The sequence below is a fragment of the Schistocerca gregaria genome, chromosome 5 (assembly GCF_023897955.1).
Source record: "Schistocerca gregaria isolate iqSchGreg1 chromosome 5, iqSchGreg1.2, whole genome shotgun sequence".
NCBI classification, from domain to species: Eukaryota; Metazoa; Arthropoda; class Insecta; order Orthoptera; family Acrididae; genus Schistocerca; species Schistocerca gregaria.
Window position 1 is genome coordinate 90,720,992 of NC_064924.1, and position 26,056 is coordinate 90,747,047.

Genomic DNA, 26,056 nt, shown 5'->3' on the forward strand with positions numbered 1-26,056 from the left:
TGATGTTCAAAAACAGCCAGCTGGCTGAACAGTGTTCAGTTAGCCCTGCTGACCACACATGACTGTGGTTTCTCTTCAGGTAGAGCTCCAACCAGTAGGTTAATGTGGAGTGAGAAGTGGTCACTGGAATGTAGGTCATCATGACCTCCCACTGTACGGTGTCTGCAAGGGCTCAAGAGGAGAAAGATAAGTTGTTGGCTGAGAATGACTCAGTAACAGTAAAGAAATATGCGAGAGTACCTGTGTTGAGGACGTACGACTTTTGAGATGTCATGAGGCTCTCCAAAACCCGACCCTGGGGGCAAGTACAATTGATGGATCTTAAGTCCAATTTTCCCCTCTCTATAGTCACATAGTAGTGACAAACTGCCGGTTACTGGCAGTAGCCACAAGACATGATGGACATTGAAGTCCCCCAGAACAAGACAATCCTCCGACACTCATGAACTTTGACAGCAACTGCTTGTAAGTCAGTAGCCAAGGGGAGACCAGTGGAGTGACGTATGTTAGTGACCCCCCCCCCCCCCCCCCCCCCCCCCCCAGGCTTTGTCCCCAGTCAGGTCACCCTTTTGGTGAAGGGTGTAACCCTGTAGCACAGGGGTGTCAGCGGCTTTAAAATGAGTTTCTTGTAAACACAGGAACAGGGGGGACATTCCTGCAGTAGCAGTTTCAGTTCCACGATGTGATCCCACTAATTTTCCACTGTAACATGGGAGCCATCTCTGTCATGGGACATGCAATTTCACCCTGTCTTTTGGCCACCGAGGGGAGCCCGTAATTGGTAGGCACTCAGTCTTGGGGCGAGATGATTGCCCCATTCCAACATAGAGCTCCATTAACTTTAACACAGAGCCAAGAGAGATGTCAGACAGCATGACATTGACATTGTGGAACTATTTACGTCCCGACTCCATCAGGGATGGATGCTTGGCCTTTTGTCCTGGGTAGGCTTTGGAGCCAAAGCTGTGGCAGTGGTAGTGGCATTGCTGGACAGTGGACCAGACTGAATCTTTGGATGAGAAGGGAGCTCTGCAACATTAGTGACAAGAGACTTGCCTGATATTTTGAGAGGAAGTGTAGGCTTTGAAGAGACTGCAATGGTATAAGTGTACTAGCAAATGCAGATGCTAATGCTGACACTAGCAACCGCCACCTGGTAGCAGCATCGGTCTTCTGAAGTGGTTGTTTAAAAGCAGACACAGAACTTCAGGAGCTGCATGATCTTATAGATCTTTCTGGCCTCACCATACGAGAGACGCTTAGCTGTTTTGAATTCTTATCTTGCTTGCTTCAAGGAAGACATTGCAGTCCTTAATCCAGACAGGATGGTCAGCAGTTTACACACTTTAGAGTAGATGAACAACCAACACATTCATGGGCAGCCTTACCACATTTGCCACAAGTGGCTGCTCCTTTACAACCTGAGGTGGCGTGTGTCCCCGAAGCACTGGTATGTGAAATAGTGCATTGGCTTAGGAAAATAAGGCCACACACTGAGGTAGAGGAAATCAACCTCAATGTGCTCTGGACGTTTTGTGCTGCTGAAAGTCAGTATAAATGAGTTGGATTTCACAAGATCGTCATCCACCCATTTCATTAAGCTCTGTACATCAACGATACCTTTTGGAACCACTCAGTTTTCATTTCTTCTTGCGGCATGTCTACCAGATCCCTGCAAGTCACATCACCATTGCTGCAGTTCAAGGTGTTGTGCAGTTCAATTTCTGTTGCAAACTCCCAGAGGCACCGAGCTTTCTGGATGTTCTTCACTTGTTGGGAAAAGGTGAAACTTTCTTGAAACTCCCCTCTTTCCCCCCTTTTTTGTTTGATTATAAAAAACACATTCTGGCCATCAGCATGCATTCTGTTACTCGATACTGACAGAGTCTGTGTAATGTTCAAGTAATGGAGACGCTTACCAGTTCCCGTACTCAGCAAATGAATGCTGGGTCCCAGAAGGCCACATACTGCCCGCTGAAGGTTTTTGTGTGGGCTACCAAGGCAAAAAAATCCACCTTGAACCGAAATTTACTTCCCTTGTGTGACTAAGGGCCTCCATTAGGATGGGCATCTCAATAGATAGCAGTGTCGACAGTAATTGCACAAACCAAACTGACACTTGGTGCGATGGCTGATGGGAGCTATTGTAATGGCATTTAATACAGTACCTCCCATGTGCCACCATGTCTAGTGTCAACTTTGTTCGCACAAATAGTATGATGTTCAATACTTCCCCAGCTGATCAGCTTTATTTTCATTTTTGTCTGTGCAACGGCAGAATGATTCAAAGCAAGTTGGTGCACCAGTGAGACATGGTGGAAGTTACACTGGTTATTGAGAGAGGGCAGTGACCTTGTCAATCATCATCGTTGCAGTACTGGTCATGTTATGATTGGTGGCGGGCCGTGTGAGCCTGGAGTTTGTTTTAGGTGGGTATGGAAACAACGCTCATGACTGGACAACATGGCATGAGACTTCATGCCAATAGTGGAATTGGGGCCTTACTACATCTGCAGGACACAGTAGCCATGCAGAGGCCTGAATACAATCGTCTGCATCCCAGCATCATGCCAAGACATCTGTCTGTCGCAGATACCTTCAGCTGTGTTGATTCTGGAGGGTAAGCTGTTTTCGCATATAGGATCTTTCTTGTTCAATTGACTGTTGGGTGGCCCTTTACGACTTTCACATTGACCTGTGATCTGTCAAATGTGCTGCCAGATTTTGTGTGTGGGAGTGCCTAGCCCTGTACGTGTCGCTTTGTTTACAAGTGCTACATGTCTCTATTGTGTAAGTTACTGGGTCTAAGTTACAAAAGCTGTGCAAATTTTTCAAACTGTATAGAGCTTGCACCTGGAAAAGTTCCTGGAGTAATATCTGTTTATGTAAAGCCCAATGCCTGGCAAGTTCTATAAACACCACTGTGGTAAAGTCTGCTATGTTGTTTGAAGTACGTTGCCTTGAAGAGCAGCGCATGTGTTAAGTGTGAGTCAGTCAAATTGCTGGTAACAGTTGCTCTTGCAGTACTTGATTACGTACTGGTTAAAATGTGCGTGCAAGCAGCTCAATTATGCAATGCGCTTAGTGGTAATTTTAAAGGTGTAATTTTATCTTAACCCTAGAATGAGCTGTGTCTTTACTGTTTTGCACATAGCAAGAGTATTTCAATAAGCCTCCTACTTAAATAATTTGAGTGTTCATGTTGCAAGGAAAATGTCCTACATGCTTTAAAGTGTTGCAATTTGCCTTAAGAACTTCAGACTTACTGACTGTTTACAAGGCTGTACGTTAAAATCTGATTTAACATCTTGCATGCAAAAGGTTGGTTGGTTAGTTGGTTTAAAAGGGGGGGGGGGGGGGCAAACTGTGAAGTTATCAGTCCCTTGTTCCCAGTAGAACAATTACCCAAGGCAAAGAAGAAAACAAAGACGACATACGGCACAATAACAGGAGAAAGGAAGAGAACAAACTCTACAATGGACAAAAGAGTACAAGAAAACCACATAGAGATGCAAGAAACAGGGAGAGGAGATTAAAAACAAGAAAGCAGATTACCACGAGAATAAAAAAGGAGAAGCCATCCACTCTGCAACACATTAAAACCTCCACCCTAAAAGTCCTCGGGTGGAGGACACAGAAAGTCAAAAAACCTTGTGGTGTAAGACAGAACACAGGTCAGTTTCAGAGACGCCCATCTCCAGGAACGGTTTCCATGTAGCCTGTTTGGCCAGCCTGTCAGCAAGTTCATTGCCTGGGATTCCGATGTCTCCTGCGGTCCACACAAACACCAATGAACAACTGGACCATTCCAGGGCTGAGATGGACTCCTGGATGTTCGTTACCAAAGGATGGTGAAGGTAGCACTGGTCGATACCTTGGCAACTGCTCAAGCAGTCAGAACAGAGAAGAAACGACTCACCAGAACAGGAACGGATGTGCTGATGTGCACGAGATATGGCCATAAGCTCTGCAGTGAATACACTGCAGCCAGCGGGCAAGGAATGCTGTTCAATATGGCCTCTGTGAACACAGGCGAAGCCAACATTATCATCAGCCATCGAGCCTCTCAACACGTCAAGGATCAAGAGGAAGTGACAGTGGAGAGCGGCAGGGTTAACGAAGTCCTTAGAGCTATGCAAAAGGTCCAGACAAAGCTTCAGCCGAGGTGTACACCATGGAGGTGTACGTGAATGGACCTCAAGTAGAGGTGGTAAGGGGAAGGACTGCAGTTTGGAGAGAAGGGATTGCATGTGTACCACAATTGTGAGCTGCAATCGTGAGCCCTGACCTGGGCCAAGGCGGGAGATGAACTGCTGCGGGTGGGAAAAGAAGACAGTAATTCAGGTGCTCAGGAGAACTATGAATGTGTGCAACATAACTGGTGAACAGTCGTGCACATCCAATGCGCAATGGAGGGACTCTGACCTCCACCAGGACACTGGTCACTGGACTCATTCTAAAGGCTCCCGTCACTAGGCAAATGCCGCAGTGGTGTACTGGGTCAAGGAAACACAATGCTAAGGGCGCCAAACTGTAAACCAGGCTCCCATAGTCAAGGCTGGATTGAACAAGGGCTCTGTAGAGTTGCAGCAGTGTAGAGCAATCTGCACCCCAGTTGTTATTGCTCAGGCAGTGGAGAGCATTGAGGTGCTGCCACCACTCCCACTAAAGCTGATGAAGGTGAGGTAGCCACGCCAATCCGGCATTGAAAACCAGTCCTAAGAATCGATACATCTCCACTACAGTGAGTGGATCATCATTAAGATAAAGTTCTGGTTCCGGATGAACAGTACGATGCCAACAGAAGTGCATGACACACAACTACACGGCTGAAAACTGGAAGCCGTTGGCTAGAGCCCATAACAGTGCCTTGTGAATGGCTCCCTGTAGGCGCCGCTCAGCAACACCAGTACTGGAGGAGCAATACAAAACGCAAAAGTCATCCGCATACAGAGAAGGGGAGACCAAAGGCCCTAAAGCTGCTGCTAGGCCATTGATGGCCACTAAAAATAGACACACACTCAATACAGAAACCTGTGGAACGCCATTCTCCTGAATATTGGGAGAACTATGGGAGGCACCAACTTGGAAACGGAAAGTAAGAAGCAACAGGAAGTTTTGGATAAAAATCGAGAGCGGCCCGTGGAGACACCACTCATACAATGTGGCAAGGATATGATGTCGCCAGGTCATGTCGTATGCTTTACGTAAGTCAAAAGAGATGGCGACCAAATGTTGATAATCTGTAAATGGCTCTTCGGATGGCAGACTCGAGGGACACAAGATTATCAGTGGTAGAGCAACCCTGGCGGAAGCTGCCCTGACATGAAACCAGTAGGCCACATGACTCCAGGACCCGACCCAACCCAACCAACACACCATACTTTCCAGCAGCTTACAGAGAACATTGGTGAGGCTGATGGGCCAATAGCTATCCACATAAAGCAGATTTTAATGTGTTTTAGCACCAGAATGATGGTGCTCTCCCACCATTGCGGTGGAAAGATGCCATCACGCCAGATCCGGTTGAAGATGATGAGGAGATATCGCTTGCAGTCAGAAGAGAGGTGTTTAATCATCTGCCTGTGGATGTGATCCGGCCCAAGAGCTGTGTCAGGGCAATGTGCAAGGGCACTGTGGAGCTCCCACTCTGTAAATTGGGCATTATAGGGTTCACGGTGTGTAGAGAATGAGAGGACTTTCCTTTCTATCTGATGTTTGAGGGTGCGAAAGGCTGGGGGGGGGGGGGGTTTAGTTCTCCGACGCAAATGCTTGGGCATAGTGCTCAGCAAAGTGCTCGGCAATCGAGTTTGCGTCAGTGGAGAGCACACCATTGATGTTAACGCCAGGGACACCTGTTGGGGTCTGGTACCCAGAAACACATCTGATCTTCTTCCAGACTTGGGAAGGTCGCATATGACACCTAATGGTCGACACGTACCTCTCCCAACGCTCCTGTTTCCATTGTTTTATAAGCAGGTGAACGCGGGCAAGGAGCCACTTAAAAGACTATTAGGTTCTCTAGGGAAGGGTGCTGCTTATGTCGCTGCAGAGCTCGCTGACGCTCTTTAATTGCCCCAGTGACTTATGGCTATCACCAAGGGACTGTCTTTTGCCACTGGCACCCTAGAAAAAGAGGGATCGTGTTTTCCGCCACAGAAGTTATCATTGTAGTGACCTGCTCAATCACAACATCGATGGCAGCATGAGGGAGAGATTTAACAGTGACAGCAGAGGTGAAGACTACCCACTCTGCCTTGTTTCAAGCCCATCTGGGTAGGCGTCCTTGGGCATGACACTGGGGGACTGACAGGAAGATGGGGAAGTGGTCACTACCACAAAAGTCGTCATGAGCTCTCCAGTGGATAGATGGCAAGAGTCCTGGGGTGCAAATTGATAAATCAAGTAACTACCATGAGTCACAATGAAATGTGTGGTGGCCCCAGAATTTAAGAGGCAGAGGTCGAACTGAGACAGTAAAGATCGACATCTCTGCCTTGGCCAGTAAGTGCGGTGCTACCCCACTAGAGGTTACGAGCGTTAAAATCTCACACTGCAGTCAATATCTTCAGGGGTACCGCACCATCTGGAAGGAGATATATGCTGCAGACAGTTATTTCCTGCATTGTCCATTTCCCCGACAGCCAAAGCGTCAAGAGGAGTTTGCAGAGGCACAGATTCACTACATACCGAGTTCAGGACATAGATGCAAACTCCACCTATCATTCTATTATATTCACTACAGTTCTTGTAATACCACCGATAGCCACAAATAGCAGGGGTCCGCATTGCCGAGAACCAGGCTTCCTGGAGGGCAATCCAGAAAGCAGTGTAAAGCTTAACAGTTGTCGTAGCTCAGCCAGGTGGTGGAAAAAACTGCCGCAATTAAACTGAAGGATGATGTGATCGTGAGACTGGGAAGGCACAAAACACTCACTGAGGAAGTCTACACCTCAGGGTCACCTGCTCCCACCTACTTATTTCCTGAAGAGGCTATATCCATCGTGTGTGAGGGTCTGGCGAGATCTAGGTCCTCAGCAGATGCCAGAATCTTCACCTCACCCTCAGATGCAGAGCTTGTAGGCAGTGGTGGTGTGGGTGCCATCGCAATTCCCTTGGTCTTGGGGGTCTTCTTTAGACCATCTTCAGCCACTGGTGGGTGTCATATTTCCCACTAACAGAAACCTGATAAGGGAGTGACCCAAGGGACCCCTTTCTAGTGAGAGGAGCCGAAGAAGACTCACGCTTCTCTGTCTGAGAAGTGGGGACTGGTGTCCCCAATGGCTGGAGGGAAGAGTGCTCCCAAGGTAGATAGTGCCCCCCCCCCCCCCCCAATCAAAGGGGCATGTGTAGTCTTCTGGCTCTGAGAACCGACTGGAACTCATGAAACTGATGTACCAGCTTAAGAGGGGGTCACAGCCACAGGATGAAGGCGCTCAAATTTACTCTTGGCCTCAATGTAGGTCAGTTGGTCCAGGGTCTTGTATTCTACAACTTTCTTTTCTCTCTGTAAAATCCTGCAGTATGGTGAGCAAGGGAAATAATGCTCTCTGCAGTTGACACAGGTGGGACACAGGGCACATTTGAAGGGCCGCAACAGGGGAGGGATACATGGCACAGCCGTAAACCATCACCTTGGCCTTCTCGGATAATGAGTCACCTCGAAGGCCAAGATGAAGCACCAGTGGCAACCTCATTATCCCTTGGACCCCGATGGACGTGCCGGACGAAATGAACTCCATGTCGCTCTAAATTGGTGCGCAGCTTGTCAGACTGCAAAAGATGGTCCCTGTGGAATATAATACCTGGACCCTATTTAAGCTCTTATGAGGCATGATGGTAATGGAAACATCCCTCAGCTTGTTACAAGCGAGTAATGCCCGTGACTGGGCAGATAATGCCGTTCTTATCAAGACTGACCCTGACCACATTTTGGACAAGCCCTCCACCTCCCCAAACCTGTCCTCTAAATGCTCTATAAAAAACTGAGGCTTCATCGAGACAAAGGAGTCCACAACAGCTCTCGTACATATGAGGTACCGGGGCGAATAAGTTTCACTGCGACCATTAGCCTGGCATTCTTCCCATGGTGTGGCCAGGAAGGAGAACAATTTAGGATCATGCTTCCTTGCATTGTACTGAGACTTCGAACACTTAGAGACTGCTAGCATTTGATCACCAGCAAGTGATGATCTGGTACACTTCATTGCGCGTCACCAGGCCTGATGCCACCCACTCCGACCAGGGGCTGCCCCCACAGGCGCCACCCAGCCACTGAATAGGCCACCTGGCAGGATGGCCATTGCCGGGTGTCCCGATGCCCCAAGGTGATGGGCATCTACTCCTTGCCATACGTGCGGAGTTAACAGCGCAGGCATCAGCAGAGCGATCCCTGTGTAGTCAGGGGGGCTACAACCAACAGGGTACATGATGGCCCCATCACAACGGACTGGCTACCGTACTGAATATGAGGTGCAAAAAATCCATGGTCCTCATCGGCACAGAAAATGACGCTGCATAGTGGGTGGAGGAAAATGCACCCAGGAAGGTGTCCTCGCTCAAGAGATGGTGGGTGAGCAGGACTGCAAGAAAGTGGACTGAAGATCTCAATGCATGATGGACTCGATGCACCATATACGGCGCCCTTCCCCAATTGGCTTGCTCTTTGGGAAAATTTTGAAAAATGGGGGTCGAACCCTACAGGGGACAATCACATAAAGGCTGAAAGGTGTGAGACTCCTTTTAGTCATCTCTTACAACAGGCAGGAATACCTCAGGCCTATTCTAACCCCCAGCCCCACAGTGGGTGCAAAGGTTGGTAGGCTTCACTGTTGGAGTGAAATGGGCCATGTTCCAATAGTTAATTTTTGATTTGATTTGAACTAGGAAGCTAAAACAGTTTAGGTCTATCCCACCACTCTCCGCAATGAAACTTATTTTATTGTGCGGTATCTCTTGCTGTATATCTAGTAAACCCAACCAATGCCCTTAAATAGTGCAAGGAGTCCCTCAACCAGTTTTTTGTTAGACACAATTTCTTAGGGTCCAGTTGTCCTGAAAATGGCAACTATGTAGAAAAGTAATATTTAAGTGTGGCTTTCATCTGTATATAATAAACAAAATTTCCAATGCTTTATTTATTTTTAATTCCAAAACATAATGTACTTTGTGGATAGCCCTCGAATTATAGAAGGAACTTGTTTTCCAAGCCGCTGGACCAGTGCACCAGAGTGGGTCTATGACTGCGGAAGGCTGCTAAGTTTAAGCAGTACTGTAACTGATGCATGTATTCTATCTTTCAGACATTTTTTTCTGATTTATAACTATGGCTTGTATTGTAAATAATGTTTTTGGTGTTTTAAACTATTCAAATAATTTCAAAGCCACCAAGCTTGTAGCCCTCTTTCAAATAATTTTGTCTGAAGTATTTGCATTGAACAAATAGAATATATGTAAAGTCCTTTCCTTTTATTTTAAGACATAGCTATATTTTGCAACTAACTTTCATCACAAGCAAAGACATAAGTTCCAAGTTTAAAAAAATATCTTTTACTGAAGGAAGTCACTCTGCCATTTGTCTTAAACTAAAATATGGTAAGAGTTTTCTGAATTTCTGACTTTATGTACTACTTGAACAAATAGCACCCATGTCATAAACTTAGAAGACCATAGGTAGAAGAAGTCAAAAGTGACTATATATAAAAGCACAATCAACAGAAGGAAGTAGAGCTAAAACTGAGGGCATCCCCTTGGAGGAAGGTCCACAAAATATGCTGGAGAGACTGTGAAAGTCCCTAACCAAAGATTAAATGTACTTCAGCATATTGCTTTGATGAGACACAAAGTAAAACACAATCAATAGCCCACGCCTTGTTTGCTAAAACAGCTGATAACTCAGAGGCAGACGTATATACAGGAACGTAATCGGTAAAAAAAGGACACCGGGCCAGGAAATAGCGAACTGCCAAAGGTTGATAACAATACGCCAAAGTTGTGGGGCATCATCTGGCAACAAGTTACAACAGTTAATACACAACGTAACTAAAATGATGTCCTCATGATGAGGGGGCCATGAGGTGGTCGACCAAGCTATTGGGAGCGGATTGATTTCCCAGAGCTTGTTCCCGTGAAATAAAGACCACTGGTAATGCCAATGTGACATCATCTGCCCACAGACAGCAACACGGAGATCATTCATCATACAAAGGAATAAATGAGCTAGCAAGCTCAGATAGGAGGACTGTAGCCTTGGCAGCAGTCTCATTTTCTGTCAAACCAATGTGACCAGGAACCCTCATGAACATCACAGTGCTTGCCTCAACAGCGAGCAGGTGGAAGCTTTCTTGGACCCGTTGCACTAAAGAATGGACTGTGTACAGCGCACAGAGCCCCTGAAAGGCAATGCGAGAATTGGAGCGTATGACAATTACAAAGCATGTGTCACCAGATGTGTTGTATGACTTGATACAGGGTGTAAAGCTCTACTGTAAAAATCGAGCAGTGTTCTGGAAGCCAATACTGAAAATGGTTGGTGCCAATGATGAAGGCACACCTGACACCATGGTCAGTCTTCAAGCCATCAGAATGCACAAAGGTGCCACTGCTAAGTTGGGTGCGAAGGTCAAGAAACAGAAATAGATCAAATCTGGAGTCGTGTCCTTCGGAAGCAAATCAAGATTAACACAGGCTGCCACACAAAGTCAAGGCAGTGAAGGGTTCACACCATAGGGAATGTGGCAGGTAGTGAGAAGTTGACAGAGAAGCAATCAAAAGTGAACTCTAGAATGTAACAAAGAAGAAGGGCACACCCCTTACTAGCAGTCAAGGGAGTAATCAAAGAAGGGGACACAGGACAGGTGGCTGGGCATGGATGACAAACAGCATGCATATCCACTGATGAGGACACCGTGCTGATATGACAGTGGTAGTTTGGCAGCTTCTGCATATAGACTCAACCAGGCTAGTGTAACAGGTGCCAATGGCCAAAAATATTCCACGATGGTGGGTTGTGTTAAGACGGTGTAAGATGGATAAATGAAACACACATAGACTAGTTCCGAATGGACGCAGTATTGGTATAAACAGAGGAGGGTGGTCTGATCTGTTCCCCAGGAAGTACTGCTTAGGACACACAAGATACTGAGGGACCCGGTAGTACAGAGTGTGGCCAGGTAAGACATGTGGGATGACCAAGAAAGTTTCCTATCAAGCATGAGCCCCAGGATTCGTAGTTTCAGTGAACAGAAGAGCAACAGGACCAAGATATAAATACAGTGGAAGGAAGCCATTGCAGCACTAGAAATTCATACAAATGGGGTTTCCAGTGGAAAAACAAAAGCCATCGTCAATGTTCCATGAGTAAACAAGATTGAGACATCATTGAAGATGCTGCTCAAGGAGACAAGTCCGTCGAGAATTACATCAGATCGCAAAGGGAACCAGAGGTGCCTGGTGGGAGAAAGTCAATAACAGGGTTAATGAATGGAGCAAAGATGATGATGCTCAGGATGGAGCCTTGAGGCACCCTGTTCCCCTGGCTCAAGATGTCCAACAAGGCCAAACCCATAAATATCTTGAAAGCTCCTTATTTTAAAAATTCCTGAAGGAAACAGGTCAGGTGGCCTCAGAAGGACCACATGTATAGAGTACGGAGGATACCCATCTTCCAGCAGGTGTCATAGGCTTTCTCCCAATTAAACCACATGGCCACAGTCTGGTATTTCTGCAGAAAACTATTCACGGTATGATTTGACAAAGTGACAAGGTAGTCAACTGCTGAACGGCATACAGGAGATCCACATTGTGCACTGGTTAACAGATTGCAAGACTTGAGTCACCATACCAGCCGGTCACCAATAAATGTTCCATAACCTCGCAAAACAGATGGTGAGAGAAATGGCGGCAGTAGCTAGAAGGAAGGTCCTTACAGGGCTTAGGTATGGGTATGATAGTGGCTTCACAGCTGTGGTTGGAATACGGGTAATCTGCCCAAATGCGATTGTATGTATGAAGGGGAAAATACTGGCCCGCTAGAGAAAAGTGCTGCAATATCTTGGGGCAGAAGATCAGGATGACTTGAGAGCATGGTCAAGCACCATCATAGTAAAGGTGACATTGTAACAACCATGATTCTGAGAGAAGAAGGATATCACTGAACTGGGGGTCACAAGTCCACAAGGTCATGTCCTCTGTGCAATGAGACATAGCAAGAACAGTACTGTAAGTGCCAGATGGTAAAATGCAAGGCTTTCAACTAGTCAACAACTTGCGAGTGACAGGGTAGGATACTACTTCTTTCACCTGGATCTCCTGGACGGCCCGCTCATCAAGATACATGGGCCATTCCTGCAATGAGGTGGCAAGGTCGCCATTACAACTGGCACAATGGGGAGGAAGAGGCAGGTAATCACCCTCATGGCCATGTCTACCACAAGTAACACACTTGGCTGCGTTTTGGTAGGACATGCAAGCTTAGTTACAATGTTGAATTTGGAAGCAACACATCAGGCTTGGAATGTACAATCAGACCTACGATGGCTGCATAGACTGTCTTAATCTTTCATGAAAGCACTACTCCATCAAATGTGACAAAAAGAGTGCATGTAGCCACTAAGTTTGCATCAACCTTGTTCATTACCTGATGGACTGCAGTGATACCCTGGTCAGAGAGGTAGTGTTGGATTTTCCCCTCAATCAGACCATCAAGCAGACGAGATTAACACCACGCAAACAGTTCAGCTTATATGGGTCTCGACACAAATAGGATAGCCATGGAGGAACAAAGCTGTAAGCAGTTGTTAGAGTTGAAAAACCCAATTGGTCTCCAGAAGCAAAGTCAAAGTGAGAGCAGGATTTCACAGAGCCTTCAAAGGCATCAATACCGTTCTGAATACTGAATAGATTAACTGTAGCAAAAGACAGAATTTCTTCGGTATGTGACACTACAAGGAACCAAGGTGCAGCTGGAAGAATCATTGAATCTTTAGCCTCATTCCTTTCCCATTTAGTAGAAGTAGACTGAGACGAAGATGATTGGCCCATTCCGGAAAAAATCCCCATGATTGCCAGCATCTCTCACAGTGTGCTCCTTCTGACTGGGTTCCCCTCAGACAGGGGTTCACACCTCACGTCATACCTCCCGAGCTCCAGACGGAGGGATCAATTCGTAATTGGATAGATAACAGCTCCCTCCCTAGGCCTGGCCCGTACCAGGGGTACGTGCAAACCCTACCTGTCGATCCAGGGATAAGAATTACACTTTACCCAGTCAACTTATGTGTCAAATGCCTGGGCCACCCTTTAGGAGCCACAGAAAGAAAGAAGAAACAAAGAGAGATCTCAAATGTCAATGCAGAAGAAGGAACGGAGATGGAGAACAAAAACAAAATGAAAAAACAGACCGAGAACTGTTCTGATGCTGGGTTACAGAAACTTTAGAACATTTTGCCAAAATTACCCAATCCACATTCCCCACAGGAGAGGGGAACGAATAAGAGGACACACATGCAGCACAGAAAGGGAAGAAGAGCTGCAGAAGGATGGGGACCCATGGTAGCCAAGTGCGAACTCACCAAAGACTGGTGAATCCCCAGGTGGAAGACCAGTGATGAAAGTCTTGTTTTTGTAGAAGAATGGACAACCAAATTTTTTTGTTAATACAAGGAGTAAAGCAGTGTACTCACTGCCTCATGAAACGATAGCCGTATTTAAGGAGGAGGAATAAACAGTGTATTTATTGTTTCATGAAACAATAGCTGTATTTGAGGGGTGCATTTTGAAACAACATTATAAAACAAAACTTGGCAAAGTTGGCAGCAAAGTTTCCAAGGAAGAACTCAAAATAAAAGCAGCTGAGTGCATGAAAATCCTGTGAAAAAAAAAAATAAAATATAATACACGCAACACTTCAAAGTGTTACAATGGAAGCAAGTGTCATGATAGCCTATAACCTTGACAAAAATACCAAGCTTTTTCAAATATCGACTTTATTAATCAGCGTTTGACAGAGTATACGACAAGCATGCTATGTCCTGATGTTAGAATCAATATTGAAAGCATTTCACTGTTAAGAGCGTCCATAGTGCAGTGCACTGACTCAATTATTGACGACCTCACTGAACATTGAATAACTGAAATTTTTGTCATCACAGAGTAATTACTTGGCCTAGAATGAATGAGAGAGAGAACCTTTGGTCAGGAATTTTTTGAGTGTGCTGAGAATTGTGTCGAGAAAAATGGCATGTCTTAGAACAAAACGGAAACCATTAAAACAGATAGGAAGAGAGCTTTCAGGGGGAAGAATGTAGGTGTGGTAAGCTTTAAAAGAAGTCACAAGCACGTGGCACAGACAGTGGTACATTGTCTTTTCATTGCATTTTGCGCAAGGAGATCCTATGTAGACCTCCGCTGGACTTAAACATTTGGTAGATCTTGTTGTTTCTGTGCTGAACACGATCAGAGCAGGGTACACCACTCATTGACAGTTCTAATCTATTCTTGAGGAAAAAGATGGAATTTGTGACAGCAGTGTGGGGAGACTGAGCATGGACAAAGTAATAGAATGAAATCCTCTTATTTCTGGACATGAAGTAAATGTCTCATGGTTGTCTTACAAAAATAGAATGTGAGAGGGGAGACAAAATTTCCAGTTTGTGTCATAAATGGCAGCTAGCCCTAAATGTGGAAAAATTTAAGATAATGCAGATGAGTAAGAAGATCAAACCTTAAATGTTTGGAGACATTGTTAGTAGTGTCCTGCTTGACACAGTCAAATCGTTTAATTATCTGGGCGTAACATTGCAAAGTGATATGAGATAGAATGAGCATGTGAGGACTGTGTTAGGGCAGGTGAATGTCGACTTCACCTTTTTGGGAGGATTTTAGGAAAAAGTGGTTCACCTGTAAATGAAACCACGTATAGGACACTGGTGCGACCTATTCCTGAGTACTACTCCAGTATTTTGGGAACCATACCAGGTTGGATTGCAGGAAAACAATGAAGCAATTCAGAGGCAGGCTGCTAGATTTGTTACCCATAGGTTTGAACAACACACAAGTGTTACAGCTGCTTCGGGAATCCCTGGAGACAGGGCGACATACTTTTCAAGAAACACTATTGAGAAAATTTAGGTACCTGGCATTTGAAGCTGACTGCCGAACAATTCTACTGCCGCCAACATACATTGCCCGTAAGGACCACGAAGATAAGATACGAAAAATTAGGGCTCATATGAAGGCGTACACACAGTTGTTTTTCCCTTGCTCTATTTGCAACTGGAACAGGAAAGGAAATGACAAATAGCAGTACAGGATCCCCTCCGCCATGAACCATATGGTGGCTTGCGGATTACTGATGTAGATAATATTCTCAGCTGACATAATTGATGAACCCAATGTGACATTGTAGGATAAGAAGTTGTTTGTACATGAAAAGTAGACTATATAAAATCATTCAAAGCAAAACTAGGTCTATTACCAGGCTAGCAGGTGAAGGTAATTTTTCCATTTCCCTTTACTATAGTAACAAAAAGTGCCTGAAAGTGTTTCTGCTATAATTAGGGACCATCTGCACAATCTGGAGGAAGTTTCAGGACTTTAAGAAAATTGAACCTCAATTCAATTTGGTCTCTAATCCCACCCAACGAGCTGCAGCTGCAAATTTTTGACATGTAAACAAATCACACTGTGAAAGAAATATTTAATGCTGAGAATTTTACAAATATTCGCTGAAAAATTCTGTATACAAAGAAATAATTTAGGAAAATGGCTACATTTGTGTCTTCATTCAATAGGAACTAAGTCTTTCTTGCTTGAAGATCAATGAGAGTAATGTAGATGCTCTTTGACAGACATTAACATATGGACTGTGATGAGAAATCTCATTAGGTAGGCACATTCATGATTTAAAAAAAAAGTAGAACAAGGTGATGAAATACATCTGCTTCATTAAACTAATTCTAAAATTAAATGTGATTGTAACTGTAGATGACATGAAATTAGCACAAAAATAAACTAAATAAAATTTCCACTATTTTATTTATAAATATTCATTTTTCATGCAATTTATACCTATTCTGATAAGCAAAGTTAACAAAAGAATGTCATCATTTTGAAAGGTATGGCCTTCTGCTAACCTCCACTTCCACAGAGTGGCATCCAATCTGAATAAATTGCCCATCCCCACCCTATACTATTAATTTCACAATTTGCCTGATTATTCAATTGCTTCAAGTGAAAACGGGGAAAGACAATATCTTATTTGTAGCTTTTTGAGAAAGACAAGCACATGCAACAGATAAGAAAATTACACTAGCTTTGCTGTTTGCTGGTCTAAGCATGCTTGATCTGGTGCTATTGGATGACAAAGACAAGTGCTGGACTGTGGTAACAGTTTTTTTGTGCAACTCATACAAATGGTGTGGGAAATATCATTATATTTCTCAGCTAGTTGGGATGGGCACTGCCTATCTGAAAAAGCTCTGGCAAGGTTGCTAAAATGTTTGGATAACTCTGCTTTTACCAGTACAGGTGTGTTGTTCATGGGCGTCAAACTAGAAATGAAGGGGCTTTCTGCCAATTGAAAAGAGACTGCTATGAAAATGGTGGTGCTGTTGGTGCTCAGTGCATTTGAAATGAATGGAAGTTACATGAAACCATCCCAGGTGGGGACCATCCTACAAGGAAAAAAATGTTGTCAAGTTGAGAATGCCCAAGGGAAATGGTTTCGGGTGTTGTTGCCAAGGTTTCAGGGGAATCAGCATAGATTAATTTTTATCAAGGGTCCAGATGATGAAATTATTGATGAATCTGAACCTTGCAAGTGCTTAAATCCCAATGACATAAAACCCTGTTAGCCCCATCCTCAGCCATGATGAGAGGTAGTGCAGTAGTAGAGTAGTTGGGAACTCCAAATAAAATGTGTGGAAGGGTGAGGTGGGGGGCTATTAAATCAAGCACATTCAGTCTATTCCATAATCTCTTAATGTACAGCTCTGACTCCGAATTTCAGTATTACAAATTATAGTTTTATATGATTGCCTACATTCACTATTTCTCCTCCATATTCAACAATAGTAGCTGGAAGTTAATGTTCAGTTGTCACTGTATTACACAATAAATTCATGTAAATATGCAAGAAATGTACATAAAAAGACAGTGACATACTCACATTATCTAGCTGAGTACGCAGCTTTTTTACTTGTTGCTGTAAAGTTTCTAGTTCTTTTGTCACACGATTTTTATCAAGACGTAAGGAAGCCATTGTGCCATCTTTAGAAATATCCAATTTTTTAAGAGAATCCTGGAAAAGAATAAGTGCAGAGGCTATTCAGAGCAAAAAAGTGTTTGTTATGCTGCATGCTATCTCACTCAACACAAACTATTTTATTTTGAACATGTAAACATTAACTGATATAATGCACTAAAAATATCTCTCTAACGAAAGGAAATTTAGGAAAGATCACACTTTTCAGTGAACAGACAACAGCTGGCTGATATGTAGTAGGATGATACACAAGCTAAAGGATACAATTTAAGTAAAATGCATCAGTAAATACCAGACAAATTTGTGTATAATCCTTTTGGGTAACTATCATCAAAAGCTTGGAACCAAAAAAGCCACAATTTCAAAGAACCTACAGCAGTATTAAACAGGGTGATAAGACCATCCAGAAGCAAATACTCCTATGCATCCAGTAAGAATTTCGTTCTCACATGACAACCAATGCTACTATTCTAGGTCATCAGCAAACTGTCCAAAGCCAGGAGGTGGAGGAGTGCTACTAAAGCAAAAGGTGGCAGGTCACTTGTGTTGAACAAATAAAGGAAAGAAAAAAAGAAGGAAGAATAGGGTTTAAGATGCTGTTAAAGACTAGGTCATTAGATAGGACAAATGTATGGGTTACTGTTGTTCAAATGTCCCATTATAGTCCAGTTATCCTAAGATATTCATGCCAAAAAAGTTTCTCAAGGAAAGAAGGACCACTGCCAATTCACATTTAGTGGTTTCACAATGGTGGAAAGGGTTGGCTGTTAAAGTAGAGGAACATTATGTTGGAACACAAGAACAAAGAAAGAGGGGGTTACTATTGGATGATGGTCCTCACAGCTGATACATATGGGGAGTCACACCCTCCCAGCCACCCTCATGACTGGAGGATTGGGTGGGAGGGTGAAGGACCCGTATGCAATCTCTAGAACCTCAAAGACAGTTTAAAGCGAAAATCGCAAATCAACAGTCTGAAAGCAGCTGCAAATCCTCTGGACCTACCCTCATGTGGGGGGCCCATCTTCTGTACCTTATCTACAGATTCCTGTCATCATAAAAGAATAATATGTAAAACCAGATCCACTGCTTTGGCAACTTCAGCTGACACCACAGGCAATAACAGTGTTTCAGTATGCAGGGCAAAGTCACATAGTTGCAATCCCCCTGGGGAAATTCAGGGATAAGACCACTAAACAGCCAAGGACCCTTTTTATGTCTCATTGTAGCGTCATTTGCCAAACAGTCAACAAATTCATCCACACCTGTCCACGAGTCAGTGCAGTGATAAAAATTTAGGGTGGAGAACTGATCTTTTCAGTTGAATTATTGAAATAATGTTGCAGCCTTGGTTTTTATTCTTCTGGATGCCAATTTGACACACTGAGTTTCAGTTAGTGTGTGTCCATTTATTTCTAATATCGGCAAGTCATTTTCATTTATTTGGAATTTCGTAATGTGAGTCTTTGTAAGACTGTGTTAAACTGTTTGCTGTGAACCAGTTGTCAGCCTTTTGCAATATTTTCGTGGCTGTGTTTGGTACAGATATGTCTGTCCTCACAAACAAACATTGGTTGTGTGTGCTAAATTTTTATCACTGCACTGACCTGAGGACAGATTTGCTAACACACACTCAGTAACATCCCAGGCATAAACGTGATTCCATGTAACATGGTCTAGATTTGAATATAACCCTGTTCGAACATCTCAGCTTTTCTTCAGATTTGTTGTGAACATTTGCTAAATGATCAAAGGCAAATTTACAAATTCCCAGTTCCAAAATTTTAATACTTTGTGTATAACAGCCACATATGTGAATGATGTGTAAATATCATGTTGACTTTTTGAAAATTTTAGCCACGTCTGAAGTGGTGATATTCAATGGATAATTGAATAAATCACATATTTTAGGAGAAAATTTATTTTCAGGTGGTTTATCATTGTCTATCTCAAAAGCTATTCTAGGTTTTATAACCAAGGTACTAAGCAATAAGGTTCCAAAAGGAAAAGCAAGCCAAGTACATAAAGAGACCAAGCTATCTAAACTAAGAAGAAATTTTCTCATGACAAGATTTCTTGGAAGTGTCGACTGCACTTGGGAACACAAATGTGAGTCAAATAACATACACCTTATAAATGTGCACAATGTAAACTATTCACCTATCTTCCTATGTTCACAACATTACTAAAGGATTACTCCATGCCAAGCTGTCTACAGTTAAATTTTATATGAATAATCACATGTGTTCCGAATGAACATCGGTAAATTTCACAATCACTTATTCAGCAAGGTGGAGGTGCTCTGAAAAACGACCCTTATTCCACTGGTACTCAAATTAAATCTGAAGTCTTAGTATGTTCTACAACCACTAATTCAATCGCACATGTTTCCAAGGAACATTGGTGGAGCTTTACAATTACTAATTCAATACTTGGTAAAGTTACACAAACTTTCAGTCAATACTTCATTTCTTGCAACCCATAGTCCAAGTCAATTTACTTTGCTTCAAATTATCTGTATGCAAATTGCTCAGGAAATCTGTTTTACTATTTCACATAAGAGCACCCAAGAAGTTGTACAAGACGACCAAACTAGGTCATCTTGAACAACAATATTACCGGAGACATTACATCTCAAAGTTGGTGAAAACTGACAAGTGCACTGTTGATAACTGCACTATGGAGGTCAAACAAATGACTATATGTCTGAAGTATTAAGCTAGCAAAAGTACAATTTCACCAATACACATTGAGAACATTGTCTGCATGTGCACACGAAATTACAACAAAATCTTTCATTGTAATGATAAAGCTTTTTCCAAAATTAGATCACTTGTCATGCAATGACGCTACAATTATCCACTATAGTGCAGCACTTCAAACATGACTAAAATTTTCAAATGCAGTCATGAGTTTTTCACACCCTTCACTTAAAAGGATCCTACACACAAAGTATTAAATTTTGGCAGTTACAAACTTTTAAATTCCTTTGATCATTCAGCAAACCTGCTTATTAAATCTGAACAACCTCTGAGACAACTGGCTGTGGTCCCCTAGGCCACCCACCACAATCATATGGGGCAATGCAGCTAATAATATATTCTCAGAAGTAGGCAATTAGAATATTAAATATATTTGATAACTGAACATCCTCAACAAGCCTCTATGTGACTATTAGCATTCTCTCAGACAAGTGTCAATATATTCATCCAAAATGCTATTTGTGGTTAATAAGAGTGAATTTACGATTCACAGCCACAATAACAGAAGCAAAAATAATTTCCACACAAAGTATGTAACCTTATCTAGGGTTTAGAATTTAACTTTGTACTCTGGTACAAAATTCAATAATAGAATGCCGACAGACATTTGATAACAAATTGGAAGTCATCAAACATTAAAAACTAAAGTAGAAGAGTATTTTGAGAGCCACTCCTCCAATTTGTCTGAATATATGGACTGTGGTGTAAACTCCAGTTAACATTAACAGGATAAAAGTTACATAGTGGACCCTTCCATGCACAATATATGTAAACAATCTGCATCAGAAAATTTGCTGGAGACTTGTCCATACTGAAATCCAGGTTTTCTGAATTTATTTTGCAGTTTTAGTTTATATGACAAAGGTGAGTTAAATATGGTGTGAATGAAAACACTGGGCTACATTACAGATAAATCCATGGCTAAAAAATTTATTTGGCGTTTACATTTGTCGTCTTCTCCAACTCATCCAAATTATCACCTTCCAATCTAACCTAGACCTCAGGCTACACTACAGATATCATTCTCACTGCAGACGAGATTTTGGGGAAGAGGTGGGGGCAAGGGACAGTTGCAATCCCCCCAATTAGCCACGTTGTTGTTGTGGTCTTCAGTCCTGAGACTGGATTGATGCAGCTCTCCATGCTACTCTATCCTGTGCAAGCTTCTTCATCTCCCAGTACCTACTGCCGCCTACATCCTTCTGCATCTGCTTATTGTACTCATCTCTTGGTCACCTTCTATGATTTTTAACTTCCACGTTGCCCTCCAGTACTAAATTGGCAATCCCTTGATGCCTCAGTACATGTCCTACCAACCGGTCTCTTCTTCTCGTCAAGTTGTGCCACAAACTCCTCTTGTCCCCAATTCTATTCAATACCTTCTTGTTAGTTATGTGATCTACCCATCTTATCTTCAGCATTCTTCTGTAGCACCACATTTCGGAAGCTTCTATTCTCTTCCTGTCCAAACTATTTATCGTCCATGTTTCACTTCCATACATGGCTACACTCCGTACAAATACTTTCAGAACCGACTAACTAACATTTAAATCAATACTCTGTCAATAAATTCAATTAAATTCAGTACCTCTTCTGTTACCCTAGGATTTCTACTAGCCCTCATCTTTTTACCTACCTGATCCTCTGCTGCCTTCACTATTTCATTCCCCAAAGCTACCCATTCTTCTTCTACTGTATTTCTTTCCCCCATTCCTGTCAATTGTTCCCTTATGCTCTCCCTGAAACTCTGTACAAAGTCTGGTTCTTTCAGTTTATCCAGGTCCCATCTCCTTAAATTCCCACTTTTTTGCAGTTTCTTCAGTTTTAATCTACAGTTCATAACCAACAGATTGTGGTCAGAGTCCACACCTGCCCCTCGAAATGTCTTACAATTTAATACCTGACATCTTGGGTTGTCGGGTGTTCTGCCAGATATCAGCGTCGTACTTGGACGATATTTCGGTCACGTAGCTTGTAACCTTCATCAGGTGCGACCTGAGACTGCTCCTCGAGTGGACCTGGTCCAGTATTTATGCCTATGGCCTTCCCCCTCCACCAACGGCTGCAGGCGCTTCCCCTGTGGTCCGCGCCCATTACCTGCGACCTGCTGGAGCGTTGCTGCTCCGTTTTCCATCCGCTGTGGTTCTAGGTGTTCCCTCTGCGGTCCGCACCCTCCAAATGTGCTCCTGGGGATTTCATCTACGGTCTGGGGTACCAAGTGTTCCGCGCCCGCTCACCACGACCTGTTGGAGCGTTGCCGCTCCGTTATTTGTCCGCTGCGGCTCTGGATGTTCCCTCTGTGCTCCGCGCCCACCAGTCCCACTTCTGGGTGTTCCACCTTCGGTCTGGCGCACCTGGGAGTCCAATAGGGTCTCGTTTTCCATCTCCAAGTCTCTGGTTCTTCTGTTTGTGTAGTGTTGCAGCTGGCCCCGTTGCTCCTTTAACAATTCCAGAGCCGGATCCCAGGCTCTGCTTAGCTGGTACCCTGTGTCATGGTTCACAAGATCGTCAGCCATTTTTATTTCTATCGATTCTCTTATAACACTGTCCCAAAATCTGGGTGATTTTGCTACAATCTTGGTATCCTCATACGCTGATATCCGGCAGAATACCCAACAACCCAAGATGTCATTAGATCGCCGGGAAAGCCTGAAGAGTTACAATTAAATACCTGGTTCCTAAATCTCTGTCTTACCGTTATATAATCCATCTGAAACCTTTTAGTATCTCCAGGGTTCTTCCATGTATACAACATTCTTTTATGGTTCTGGAACCACATGTTAGCTACGATTAAGTTATGCTCTGTGCAAAATTCTACCAGACGGCTTCCTCTTTAATTTCTTAGCCCCAATCCATATTCACCACTATGTTTCCTTCTCTGCCTTTTCCTACTGTCGAATTCCAGTCCCCCATGAGGGTTAAATTTTCGTCTCCCTTCACTATCTAAATAATTTCTTTTATCTCATCATACATTTCATCAATTTCTTCATCATCAGCAGAGCTAGTTGGCATATAAACTTGTACTACTGTGGTAGGCGTGGGCTTCCTGTCTATCTTGGCCACAATAATGTGTTCACTATGCTGTTTGTAGTAGCTTACCCGTACTCCTATTTTTTTAAATTCATTATTAAACCTACTCCTGCATTACCCCTATTTGATTTTGCGTTATAACTATGTTTTCACCTGACCAAAAGCCTTGTTCCTCCTGTCACATTATATCTAACTTTAACCTATCCATTTCCCTTTTTAAATTTTCTAACCTACCTGCCCGATTAAGGGAACTGACATTCCACACTCCGATCCGTGGAACACCAGTTTTCTTTCTCCTCGTAACAATGTTGAAATTAAACAGGTTTTAGCTTTACTAAGGTTTTGTGCAAAGTTAAGTACATAATTTGTTTATGCAGTAGATACAAATAACAGCTGATTAGTGTTAAGAGTGTAAACCAATCAAGCTAATGACAGAATGAGAATCCTATGATACCCGAGGGTATTGATATCTTTGGTTAAATATATGTAAGTATCTAAACATATGATCACATAAACTAGTTATTTCATATTAAAATATCCATATTTTGCAAATCTGAATTAGTGTTGCAGCACTTTACTACATCTCTGCCTCGAGATGATTGGGTGAGATGTGTCTTTCATCATCATTTCATCCTCATTCACTCGCAAGTCGCTGTAGTGGCATTAAAAAACTCATGGAGTGGCTCATTATTATTATTATTGATGGAGTAACTAACAAGTACATTTCCTTTATTTATGGATCATCTGTATATCTCATTTTGTCAGAGGGGGGTCTTCATACCAGAATACAAACGCCTATGTCTGTACACTTGATAAGGATACTAAGGCCACACAAAATAATTCTTATCCTTTTCGCACAACTTAAATAGAAACTGTTTTTATTATTAGTTTCAGATGTTATGTGCTAGTGTCCTGAAATTATTTTTCATATATGCGTATGATTTCTTTGGTTCACTGTACTGCAGGGCAACCTGAGCGTTATTCTTTTGAGAGATAGTGTTAACCCTAAAAAACTGAGTAAATAAATATCAAATAGCACTATTCCAATCTCCATAAATATTAAACAACACCCTTCCACTTTCCACACACTACAGAAACATTTACACGTCTAATCCTGAGACAATTAACAGAGTTAAAATTCACAACAATAAATCAGGTACCCATGGGTTTTATGTTGGTTTTTAATACATACCAACTCTGTGTTGCAACGGTCAGCATTCCCTTGAGCTTCTTCTTTGGCCTTCTGTGACGTTCTTAGTTCTTCTTCCTTAGTCTCAACAGTCTTTTTCAGTTCGTCGTTTTCCTTTTCAATCAGCTCAATTCGTACTCTCGATTTTGCCAAGTCATCTTCAGTAAGTTTATTTCTAGTTTCTAGACCTTGTTTTTGTCGAATGCACAAATCCTGTTCGTCTGAACTGGAAGAGAATCAGAAAACATGATGCAGCAATAGTTTTTCGTTGTTGTGCTATCACTTCATGTACCTATCGGTGACGGAACATTAGCGAGGGGATTTAAAAAACTACACCTACATTACAAAACAACAAAATCTCTTTTTGCGGGTGGTTTTTAATCACAAACCATCTACGCTACAAACAGTTCGCAGAATTAAAATAATACATGGAAAAGAAAGAGTCGGAATAAAGCAGCAAACTATCAGTACAGCACTATGACAACTCACCTGATTTTGAGTTGCTCGCTTAGATCTTGTAATTGTTTCAAAAGCTCATAATTTTGAGAAGATAACGACCACCAATTGAAAACAAGTATAACACACATAACAAACAAACCACCCGCTAATAAGGGTGGACATCTTCCATATCCACCTCTCATGTTGTCTATACCCATTTCTCTCCCGCTGTAAACACAGCGACAAGCAACAAATTCCAAGGCTGCACACAAATGTCAACGTACCAAAGATAACTGGTAACAAGGTCTGAGTATCTGTTGCCGTTTACTACCTGCGCCAGCTTATCGCCATTATGACCAGTGGCGTCATCCGCTGTTTATAAACTCAGCGATACGTTTTTTCCATACTAATGCCTAAAATCGACTAACAGAGAGTGAGCAAAAATGTATTTGTTTGTAAAGTGCGTCTGCCTCATGCACATTTAAAATGCTGCAAATCGCAACTGTCTAAGTTAACACACATTTAAGCTCATCAGGCAACTGTTGAGTTACAATTCAGATGCTCTAATCACCCATCCACGTGTACACAGGTAAAAGTGCTTCCCGAATGTTTCAGCGAAACAGCTCTCAAACGGTATGCCCATTTTCAAATTATGATACTATAAGAAACATGCACACTCTAAGTACTATGGTAACATAGTAATTTATTTGGCAATCTCCAACCCATAAAAAAAATAATAATTAGAATATAGCGCAATAATGGGACATCAAGAAACAATGATTGCATGTACTAAATTTTGACTACTGTATCAAAGTACAGCGCTCGCATAGCTATCAGATATATTTATGGATTTACTCCATTAGTTGATAATAACTTGTCTGCCGAATATGAACATAATGAGTGGTCTCTTAGAGAGCCTGATAAAAGAGATCTTACTTGTGCTACCTTTGAAATCATGGACAAGGACTCAATAAGTCGTGCACTGAGAACCTCGCCGTTGAGCATCTGTAAACTCCTCCTCCTTCAAGAAGTCGACATGCTAAGCACTCATTCATCTATTATTTATAATTAATTTTTATTCATCCATCGGTGCAATTCGAAATAATAACAATCACAGAAGCATTACTTAAGTCTGCAGGAACTAACGTCTTTTTAAAATTAAGGCAGGATAAATAACAAGAAAATGACTAGCAAAAGGCTATTTTCCAAACTGCAATTTTTGTTTCTGTAGGAGGAACAGATTTTTTGGAATTAGACACATAGTGGTGATGCCCAAAATCGATAACTTAAACACGAAATCGAGAACTCTGTTTTCAAGAGAGGTAAAGGAATCAAATTAGCATCCAAGTACTTTTGCAAGTACAGCACAGTTTG

General features: G+C 42.7%; 1 protein-coding gene across 3 annotated transcripts in view; it reads right to left on the reverse strand.

Moving 5' to 3' along the window:
* Positions 1-25,020, reverse strand: part of LOC126272983 (uncharacterized) — a 76,195-nt gene extending 51,175 nt beyond the window's left edge. The window contains exons 1-3 of one of the 3 annotated variants that reach the window (XM_049976329.1): positions 24,734-25,020; positions 24,248-24,470; positions 17,168-17,299 (exon numbers count right to left, since the gene is read on the reverse strand). In XM_049976329.1, coding sequence (XP_049832286.1) covers positions 17,168-17,299; positions 24,248-24,470; positions 24,734-24,900 — 522 coding nt within the window. In that variant the 5' untranslated portion in view covers positions 24,901-25,020. The remainder of the gene's footprint in view (positions 1-17,167; positions 17,300-24,247; positions 24,471-24,733) is intronic. The other 2 variants (XM_049976328.1, XM_049976330.1) reach the window with 2 other exon arrangements.
* Between the last annotated feature and the right edge of the window lie 1,036 nt (positions 25,021-26,056).